The sequence below is a fragment of the Nicotiana tabacum genome, chromosome 17 (assembly GCF_000715075.1).
Source record: "Nicotiana tabacum cultivar K326 chromosome 17, ASM71507v2, whole genome shotgun sequence".
Taxonomy (NCBI): Eukaryota; Viridiplantae; Streptophyta; class Magnoliopsida; order Solanales; family Solanaceae; genus Nicotiana; species Nicotiana tabacum.
This window is the reverse complement of record NC_134096.1, coordinates 140,198,296-140,209,636: the sequence shown is the minus strand read 5'-3', so window position 1 is coordinate 140,209,636 and position 11,341 is coordinate 140,198,296. Positions and strand designations below refer to the sequence as shown.

At 37.8% G+C, this 11,341-nt stretch overlaps 1 protein-coding gene across 2 annotated transcripts in view; it reads right to left on the bottom strand.

Moving 5' to 3' along the window:
• LOC107826763 (uncharacterized) overlaps positions 1-3,438 on the bottom strand; it is a 9,076-nt gene extending 5,638 nt beyond the window's left edge. Inside the window, exons 1-2 of one of the 2 annotated variants that reach the window (XM_075235203.1) lie at positions 3,111-3,438; positions 2,136-2,254 (exon numbers count right to left, since the gene is read on the bottom strand). In XM_075235203.1, coding sequence (XP_075091304.1) covers positions 2,136-2,254; positions 3,111-3,315 — 324 coding nt within the window. In that variant the 5' untranslated portion in view covers positions 3,316-3,438. The remainder of the gene's footprint in view (positions 1-2,135; positions 2,255-3,110) is intronic. The other variant, XM_075235202.1, reaches the window with a different exon arrangement.
• Between the last annotated feature and the right edge of the window lie 7,903 nt (positions 3,439-11,341).

Sequence of the window (11,341 nt, the reverse complement as noted above, 5' to 3'; positions counted from 1 at the left end):
AATATAGAACCTATTGTTCAATTCCATCATTTATGTTGGTCTACTGAGCCAACAACGGTTATTTGGTTCATTGAATTAATAGCAATGTGAAGAGTCAGAATAAATTTTGTATTGCAAATAGTTCACCAAGAAGCTTCAACCAATCTACTTCCATTCCCTCAGAGAATTGAGAAACATATTCCAAAACAATTGCTTGCAATTTAATATATAATCTTGAGATCAAAGAGTACATGGCAAACAAGACTTTTCATTTATCTCAGGTGATTTGTAGAGAGAAAAGATGGAATTCATTATGCGTTACTTCCTAATAGAGGATGTACGCCGTTCCTCTTTACCATCACAAGGCTTGTGGCAAATGGCAAATCTGTAGATGAGGAGGCGCTTGAGGAGTAAAATATGAAGGTTGTATTCATTCTTTCCCACATAGGGCAAGGTGATCGAAATATTTGAGAGATTCTGCCATCTAATAACACATTTTGGTTTGATGGCTTAAGGCTTCCAAGGATATGAAAATCCAGGTATTTGGTATTCAGGTTGACTCATAGAGAGAATTTAGGATTAATTGTATATCCCTTCTTGATTGAAATTTGTTAGTAAGCCATGCGGTTGAACTTTTTATGACTCAATTGGACAAGCACTGAAACAAATATCTTGATGTATATTATCATTATAAAGTATATATAGTATTTTATGCTTTACTAACTAATCTTTTGTATAAGCGTATCCAGAATTTTAAGAGTATGGGTGCACCATTACTTTTAATATAAATGTTGGGTTTGATTATATAAATTTTTTAACAGTGACAACAAGTTGACGAGCAAACAATAATTAATAATTATTAGTATTATTTATGTCCTCGATGATTTTACAACTTTGCATACTCTAAAACTATCAATAATTGGATAATTGGTTATAATTTTAACTACCTTATATTTAAATATCTAGCTAAAAGTCATTTTATAAAGAAACATTTTATTGAAAGCTTTCTCTTTAAAGGATGACCAAAGTAGTTTACCAAGAAGGAAAAGGTAACAATAAACAAATGTAAGCATCTTTAAATTTAAAATATCAAAGAGTAGCAAGCAGGAATCAAACCCTTGGCCTTGAAGGCAAAGGGGCACTCTGCTACCATTAAACCAAAGTGCTCACTTGAGCATGGGTTCACACATGTTTATTTATAACTTTATTTCGAAAAATACTAGTGTGATACATAGTCGAAGGAGGAGAGCATGAGTTCACGTGAACCCACTCCTTACTACCTAGATCCACCCCTGTTTGCATTATGCTTTAACCATTGGTGGCTTTAAATCAAAAGCCACATTTTACATAAAGGGAATTCTCCAGCATTCTTAACAACAAATCATTCTGCCAATTCTTCGACGTTGAAGAAGTATTGTTATTCCTCTTTCATTATTTTCTTTCCTCTAATTTTAGAACTCCTTCTCTTTATTGTACTTTCTTTTATGTATAATTATTTACTCAAATATTTATTTAATAATATTAATATTATTTTATAAAATCATGTACTAAATAATTCGGTAAGAGAGACTAGTAAAGATGGAAATGGAGGCAGTAGGTTTCCGGCAGGGAGCTATCTCCGTCACAGTCTAGCCCCACCATCCCGACCCATTTAATTTTCTTCTGCCCTATCTACGCCTTTCTGCCCCATTATGTTAAGTTGCATTCTATTTTTCCAACGTTAACTTTTGTCATTAACTTTTCACTCTGTTCGCTTAACCCACCATGCCCACTATAAATTTTCTATGGAACTGTAGATCTCCCCCCTTCCCCGTTGCTTTCCCCGCTTAAGAGTCACCCCAACCCTCACATCTAAAGCTTCCCCCGTCCCATTGACATCCAGAGGTAAAATGTACTTTTTGACTTCAGCTACAGCTAACGACTGCTAATTTGGAATCACAATCTGTCAAAAACATATGCTATGGTGAAAGAAAATTCACCAATAAAAGAATTACAGAGAACTTAGCAATTTTTCCTCAAAAGTGCCATTCTTCAAATATGACACTTGGAGAAAGAACCTTAATTCTTTTTTAAAAAATGCACAAATAGAAAGGAAGCAATGATTTGTCTGTTTAAGCACTGATACTAAGAAGGAAAAATGTAGAGAAGAAGTGGACCTGTCTTGAACCCTCAGAGAGATAAGGATTCCGGTCTGTAATTGGTAGGAGTACATGCTTGAAGTTGGTGAAAGCATCTGCAGCTGAGCTGGCTTCAGATGCTTGGGCCTTAACAGATGCTGCAGAAATGAGCAACAATAAGTTTCCCAAGTCGAAACTTTTGAATGACAGAAAGAAGATGTGTCCACAGTGGTGTGATTGGATTAGCAACTCTTTCATAGTCCTCAGAAAATGAGACATCAAATGACAAATGAAGATGTTGTTCTTTATGTAGCTAATATGTTCGATAAAACACCTCTGATAGGACACGTCCTCTCCCAAGAACTTGCATAAAGCAACAGAAAATCTTTATAAAACTAAAAGTTCCATATAACTTTCTAGCTTACACTTTTTTAAACAGAGTTGCCTCAGGTCCAAACAAGTTGGCAATATGAATCCTCACTGACCATGTTCATCATTTAAATTCATTTTGATCCAACATTATACAAATTTAAAAAAAAAACAGAAAGTACTAAAATTTCTGTTTGGAAGGTACATTGTTCTAAACCAGAAATACAGATAACTACTTAGGAAAAAGATAAGGAGATGATTCATTCAACTATATTAGAGACCTTTTATACCAAATGCCCAATAAAAGCCATAGTTGGATGGTCAATTTTGCACTGAAGTTAAGTTAACTGGCCATAGCATAATAAAATTCATCTTTAGTGGAAGCACAATGAAGTTGGCTAATGGAGAAACTTGCTGTTGAACAGTTAAAAGGTTTAAAAATTTACAACCACCAGAATTAAATTATTTCTTCTCAATAACCGCCATCAACAAATTGAACGCTTTCCAAATTAGTAAACTTTATCCACGAAAGACTTGAGGGGGGGGGGGGGGGGTGTTGGACAAAAACAAATTCAGCAATCTACTGAAATTCCAATTTCGCTTTAGTCATAAGTATATGGAGAGCAGAGTAAAGGGTATTATTACCTTTGTGGCCGAATCTCAAATTCTTGGGAAAATTAGAGACCCTGCCCCTGCCCCTGCGAGTGTTAAGGTTTAGGGAAGAAAAAGAAAAACTCACCGAAGATAGAGAATTATAAGAAGATGAAACTGGGCGAGTTAAAATCGAGCTAGTGGAATGGGGATTTGAAGTATCAGCTGGGACTGTTAGCAAGTACTGAGCAAATGCCATGGATGAGTACTCGAGGTTTTTGGGATTGGACTCTGGACTGTGCGGATTTTGTGAAGTTGAGTTCCAGAATATAGAGGATGGGAAGGAGTGTACATGATTAGAAGTCCGCCCCTTTTTCACAAATTTTTGGGGAAAAAAAGTATTCTTGAGAAAATAGTTTTCTAGATAAGAAACGTTTAGCGTTAGATGGAATTTTAAAAAATGTTGTTATGTTACGACCAAAGTATCTGATGCAGCGGACGGGGCGCTCCTCCCTGATGAAGGTTTCGAGTTCGAGTTCTGTATATGAAAAAATTCGTAGTAGGAAACGTTTCTCTCCGAATGGCTCCACCTGACGCGAATTCGGATATAATCGGGCTCCAATGCGGGTACCGAATACCGTGTTGGAAACCAAAAAAAAAATATTGTTTGGTTCTCAATATTCCTTCCGTTTCAATTTGTGTGAACCAGTTTAACTAGACACGAAATTTAAGAAAAGTGAGAATACTTTTTAACTTGTGGTATAAAATAAAGCACATATATTTTGTGTGGTTATAAATCAGCATTAAGGTAAATTGTTTCCAACTAAGAAAATGGGTAATTTTTTTTGGCACGGATTAAAAAGAAAATAGGTTCAAATAAATTGAAACGGAGAGAGTATTATTTATCAAGGGAGTTTCTTTTTTTCATTTTTTTTCAGAATTTGGAATAACCATATAATGGTATATTTGTGAGAGTGACATGAATAACTTTAAATTTCGTGACACTTCTTTTGTCTTAAAAATATTCAAAAAATAGCAACATTGTTGGGAACATTGTAGAATAGTAGGTTAATTTTCACCTGAGACTTTCTAAGATGTGGAAAATAGCAATTAACCCTTTGAGGTTTTGAAAAGTGAGAGTTAGCTCCTTTATGGTATAAGTAAAGTGGCATCATGCTTAATTTTTGAAAAGTGATACTTTACTCGACTTAGAAATTATGTGTGCTTTCCCAATTCAAATTTGTTTGGGGCATAGTAGCAATTGTTGTTGTTTGTATTTTTCTTTCATCGTGAAAAGAACAATTCATACTATTAAAAAAAAATTATACTTTTCAACTCATTGCCTTAAGTTACTTAAAAATCGTCACCAAGACTTTAGGTACTGTAGGCGTATTAAGGTGGAGGAGGTTGTGGGAGCAATGCGTAAGATGAGCCGGGGCAAAGCGATCGGATCAGACGAGATTCTAGTAGAATTTTGAAGGTATGTGGGTAGAGCAGGCTTGGAGTGGCTGACTGAGCTGTTTAATGTTATTTTCAAGACGAAGAGGATGCCAGATGAGTGGAGCTGGAGTACGATGATCCCGATGTACAAGAATAAAGGGGACATCCAGAATTGTAACAACTATAGGGGTATTAAGTTACTAAGTCATACCATGAAAGTTTGGGAGAGGGTGGTGGAAGGGAGGATAAGGAGGGCAATGTATATATCTGAAAACCAGTTCGGGTTCATGCTGGGTCGTTCTACTACGGAAGCTATCCACCTTATCAGGAGGTTGGTGGAACAGTACAAAGATAGGAATAGAGATTTGCACATGATTTTTATTGATCTAGAGAAGGCGTATGACAAGGTCCCTAGGGACATTCTTTGGAGATGCCTGGAGGTGAAAGGTGTGTCGGTAGCTTATATTAGGGCGATAAAGGATTTGTATGATGGAGCTAAGACTCGGGTTAAGACTGTGGGAGGTGACTTAGAGCCTTTTCAAGGGGAGGTGCCATGGTGTATGTTGTTCGCTGATGATATAGTTCTGATTGATGAGATGAGAGGCGACGTTAATAAGAGACTAGAGGTATGGAGGCAGGTCGTGGAGTCTAAAGGTTTCAAGTTGAGTAGGACCAAGACGGAATATTTGGAGTGCAAGTTCAGCGATGTATCGGGGGAAGCAGACGTGAAGGTGAGGATTGACTCGCAAGTTATCCCTAAAAGAGAGAGTTTCAAGTACTTAGGGTCAATTATCCAGGGAGATGGGGAGATCGACGGGGATGTCATGAACCGTATCGGGGTGGGGTGGATGAAATGGAGGCTAGCGTTTGGAGTTCTGTGTGACAAGAAGGTGCCACTGAAACTTAAAGGTAAGTTCTATAGAGCAGTGGTTAGACCGGCCATGCTGTATGGAGCTGAGTGTTGGCCAGTTAAGAATTCTCATATCCAGAAGATGAAAGTAGCCGAAATAAGGATGTTGAGATGGATGTGCGGGTACACTAGGCTGGATAAGATTAGGAATGAAGATATTCGGGAGAGGATGGGCGTGGCACCCATGGACGACAAGATGCGGGAAGCGAGGCTTAGATAGTTCGGGCACGTGAGGAGGAGGATCTTAGATGCCCCAGTTAGGAGGTGTGAATAGTTGGCTTTGACAGGTACGATGAGGGGTAGAGGGCGACCTAAGAAGTATTGGGGCGAGGTGATCAGGCAGGACATGGCGCAGCTTCAGATTTCCGAGAACATGGCCCTGGATAGGGAAGTGTGGAGGTCGAGCATTAGGGTTGTAGGTTAGAGGGTAGTTGAGCATTTTTTCCTCGTTGTTCCGGCTAGTCTGATAGTGTTTTGTCTAGGACTGCTAGCGGTTTTTGTTTCATCACATTATTTTTATTTTTATTTTCAATTTTTATTATTACCATAATTATTGTCCTTCCACTTATTTGTTGTCTCTTACGGTGCTGATATTATTTGTCTGGTTTCTATTGTTGTTACAGATCTTTTGTCTCTAAGCCGAGGGTCTCCCAGAAACAGCCTCTCTACCCCTACGGGGTAGGGGTAAGGTCTTGATGAGTGGTGATTTTACCATTTATTCTAGTCTCTTTTATTTAGTTTTTGTGTCCTTTAATTACAAAATGAGGTGATTTATGGTGTGCATTGCTAGATTTTTAGGTAAATGATGCCATGAAAAGAGTTGAATTTAATTGAAGTTGAATTGAGCCAAAAAAAAGAGTTAAAAAGTGCAAATTCCTTCAGTGGTTCCGCATCTGCGCAATACTGCTCGCTTATGTGAGTGGAGGTCCACATCTGCGCATATCACCAATTTCCCACTGTGACCGCATCTGCGGTTGAAAATCCGCATCTGCGAAAGGAAATCCGCTTTTGCGGAACCGCACATGCGATGATTGTTCTGCAGATGCGGTCAACGGGCTTTAGCTAAGAACAGTGTTTCCATTTCACATTCTTTCGATTCCAAACCCACAAATACACGACCTAGCTCATTTATAAAGTATCTTTGGAAAATCTTGGGCAGTCTTGGACCTATTTTGAAAGAAGAACACAAGTTTTGGAGCTAGGGTTCTTGCACACACACTTGGGTCTTGAAGATTTGAAGCTTTTGGTTGAGAATTTCTTACTCATTTATGCTCATTTTTTCATTTCCTTGCTTTGTATTGAATATCTAAGTGTGTAGTATTTATTCCAACACTTGAATCTTATTTATGGAAATATTCATATTTAAAGTGTGGATTAAATATCTTGTTATGCTTATGTATTGAACGATTTTTATTTATTATGAAGTTGTCGCGACCCAAAATCTCAACTGTCTTGATGGCGCCTATCTCGATACTAGGCAAGCCGACAATATCAATAACCCACAATTTTTTTTAAATACTGAAAATATAATAATTAAGTTTAAGAGTAAATCCCACAAACATTAGAAATAAAACACTCCCAAAATCTGGTGTCACTGAGTACATGAGCATCTATACATTACAAGTCTGGAAAAACTGGTCTATAATAATCCGAGACCAAATACAATAAATAAAAGGATAGGGAAGGAGAGACAAGGTCTGCGAAACATAGCAGCTACCTCTGAATCTCCGAAAAATTGACTGTGCAAAAGAATCAACACCCATTATATCCGGAATCACCTGTATCTGCACACGAAGTGCAGGGTGTAGTATGGGTACAACCAACTCAGTAAGTAACAATAATAAATAAGAACTGAAGGTAGTGACGAGCTTCACAGCTAAGTCCAAATACAGTACTTTTCCACATAAAAGGGTAGGCATGCTCTCAAGTTCAACATTTAGAAATTCATAGTAATTTCATAACAAATTTGATTAAAACAGAAAATAATGTTTTTCCGAAATCTCCCAAAAAAATAGTGATATATGACAGCTAAAATGCAGCAAATAATGAAATCAATGCATCCTCTTAGAGTAACAGTCACTCAGTCCTCTCATTCACTCCAACCTTACAGTCACTCTTTCCTCACAGTCACTAATTTCTCACAGCCATTCATCACTCGGCACTCGGCACTCGACACTCGCACTCAATAGGTACCTGCGCTCACCGGGGATGTGTACAGACTTCGGAGGGGCTCCTTCAGCCCAGGCGCTATAACAAGCCAATCATGGCATATAACAATAAAATATGCTGCGACATGCAGCCCGATCCCATATATATCCTCACAATTAGACCCTCGGCCTCTCTCAGCCATCAACCTCTCCAGTCTCTCGGGCTCAAGATGTCATGAAATCAGCCCAAAATGATAATATGATGCATCAATAAATAGCAACAGAGACTGAGATATGATATGAAATGAATGATCATGAATGAGTATGAAATTTCAATTGGAACATATAATTCAACCACATAAATGACCCCAGTGGGTATCAACAATAACAACATATGCCTAAGCATGATTTTTAATACGAGTCTTAGCTCAATGTTCTCGAACACGTAGAGAATGTACGGATATCAACAGATTATTCAACTATACAGTCCCATGGAATTTGACCAAGTCACAATTCCTACGGTGCACGCCCACACGCCCGTCACCTAGCATGTGTGTCACCTCAAAACCAATCACATAACACATAATCCGGGGTCTCATACCCTCAGGACCAAATTTAGAACTGTTACTTATCTCAAACCGTGTAATTCTTTATTCCTCTATGCCCTTGCCCCGAGAATTGGCCTCTGAAAGCCTCGTATCTAGCCACAATTAATTCGATTCAGTCAATACCAATTATTGTAATTAATTCAATAAGGAAATACTAATTTTCCAATAAAAATCCAAAATTCACTCAAAAATTGCCCGTAGGGCCCATGTCTCGGAACCCGACAAAATTTACAAAATATGAACGTCCATCCAACCACGAGTCCAACCATACAAATTTCACCAAATTCCAACATGAACTCGGCCCTCAAATCTTCAATTAAAATCTTTGAAGATTTCTACCATTTTCAACCCAATCTTTACCCATTTGAACTCAATAATCTTTCCATAAACTTTATTGGTACATGTATGTATAAATAATACTCTAACACTCAAGAATCATACTTTTAATTACCCAACTTTACTCCAAGCCAAAATTGAAGAATTGGGGAAAGAAATTCTTACCTCTTTGAAGCCCTAGCAATATTCTTGTGAAATCTTCAAACCTTGAACAAGAATTGATGGATAAATAACTAAGTCTTCACTTTCTCTCTCTAAAATGCTCTCACATCTCTTTAAAATATCTGATTTTGGCTCAAAAATGAGCTTCAAGGGCTATAAATCGAAGTTGGGTCGGGTCAAAAATTATAAAGAATGAAAGCTCCGACGCAGTTATGCGATCGTATAACAGGTATGCGGTCCGCATATCGGCCGCATAATTTGGCCTCCAAAACTGGGCGTGACTGACCCGGTCTGCGGTCATTATGCGGCTCGCATACATGTTCTGCTGTCGCCTAATGCACCGCAGAATAGGTCTGCGGTCGCATAATGCACCGCAGATTTTCCTCAAATCTTGCCCCTCTCCTGATCCACTCTGTGACCATTATGCGGTCCGTAAAGTGATTCTGCGACCGCATAGTGGTCGCAGAAATGACCCTTTTTCCGGCAAATTTTTCCTTTACATATCGGTGCATTGTTCAACCTAAAAAGTCCGAGTCGCGGAGAGCAAGCTCGCCGCGAGAAATTTCTATAATCTTTGTACTAATTGATCTACCTCGGCACCACAAAACCTTAATTTTCTTAGCAAATTTTCTCTGGGGTCGTTACACATGAGTCAACATTCGGTCAACCTTTTTAACTTAAATTCTTAACCTTGGAACTAAGTGCTCCAAATCATTCCAAAACCTCACCGGACCCGAATCAATTACCCCGGCAAGCCAAATAATAACCGTAAATCATAATTTGAGCAGTAAATGGGGAAACGGGATTGCAATAGTTAAAACGACCGACCAGGTCATTACAGAAGTGAGTTATTGTTTTTTTAATTATTCTTATTCTTTAATGTTTCCAAAGAGATTAGCTAACCCTAGGACTCACCCATTAACTTCGAATTAATTTTGGAAAAGATAATTTGGGGTTGGGAAAGATTAATTAACAAGAACTTGAGGCTTTAACCCTCACTTTATAGATTCTACCTAGGGATAGGATTGAACTACTTGTAGCCATATTCAGGTGTGCTTAATCTCTTAATTGTTTTAGGGATAATTCAATTAGGAAGTCTTGTTAGTCTTCGGAAGAAGCTAATATAGAATTATTACCCGAGGTTAATTAACTTAAACTCGCTCATAATTGTAAAATCGTGAAATACATTGGATCGTTACTTGAGTGTAATTCTCAATGCATCCATACTTGTAGCTATTGATCATTTTATTTGCTTTCTAGGTTAGTTTATATTTTCGCATTTAGCTATAATATTTTCACAATCATATTTTAAGTGTTTGGCTTACCATAATAAGTGATAATTCTCTTACACGCCTAATCGCCTACATATTGTTCTATGTAGGATTCGAACCCGACTCATAGTTAGATAAATTATATTGCATGCGACCGTGTCCATTTACTTTTTAGTAGTGGATTTGGACGTCATCAAAATTGGTGCCGTTCCCGAGGAATAATTTGGCGTATTTAGGTTGTTTGAGAAATAAGCGTACGTGCTTTGGTCCAAACTTGTAAATATTTGTGTAATTATTTTTCTTATCTTTGTTTATCTTCTTGTTTGTTTCTTGTTTATTTTCTTAGTTTTTAAAAAAAGTGGCATCATATAATGAAAATTGGTCGGATGGTAGTTGTTCATACTTTGATGATCCTTGTCCTTATTATGGAGGACCACACTCTTGGCAAAATTGTTTAAATTCTCCCGGGGGCAGATTGTGCGCACAATCTCAAACCCATGAGTGGAGTATTTATGATAAGTGTGATCGTCAAAACGGCCATTGGGATAGTTGTGCTTATTTGTCCTTCCCTTCCCCAAACCCCCACTATGATGATTCTACTTTTTGTGATGATAATTATAGGGATATGGAAGTAGAAGAAATTGAGCATGGTCAAAATGGAAAGTTCAAGATCATGTTAGAATGCCTACTTGAAGGAGGAAACAAAGAGCAAAATGCCTTGGAAGAGCTTTTGGAAAATAGCCTACAAAATGATTTGGCGCTTGAAAGGTTGAACTTGCAAATGAGAGAAATGCTTGAAGCTTTAGAGGTCCAAAAAGCCTCGAAAGTAAATGATATCCAAGAACCTTCCTTAGATGTTGAAGCCGAAATTCCTTCTTTCGTACTTGATCAAAATCAAGAAGAATTCTCAAATGCTCAAAATGAGAAAATGATGCTCATGTTGGAGGTCATTCTTGAAAATGAGGAGAAGCACAACTTGGCACTCGAGGACTTAAAACAAGTTTTGACTCAAAATGATGAGAATATCCGCACTTTGGAAGATCAAATGAAAATATTGGTTGAGGCTCACTATGCCCACCAACTTGAGAGTGTGGAAAGAAGTCAAGAAGAGTCCAACTTCGAGAAAGAAAGTGAGCTTTATTTTGAGGAATCAAAAATTGAACATCCGCCAACCGACTCCATGCTTGTTAGTGATGTCGAGAAAAATATGGAATTAGAGTCAACCGATGTAATTGAAAATATGGTTGAAGTTGACTCTAGTTCGGGGGATCACAAGGATGTCAAATTTCGAGAAAAATTGCAATATGGAGGCTTGATGTCACATTCCAAGCATTTCTCAATATTGGAGTTGTATGGTGATATGAGAATTGAACTACACGAGTCAATGAGGTATTGCGAGGAGGAAAAGCAA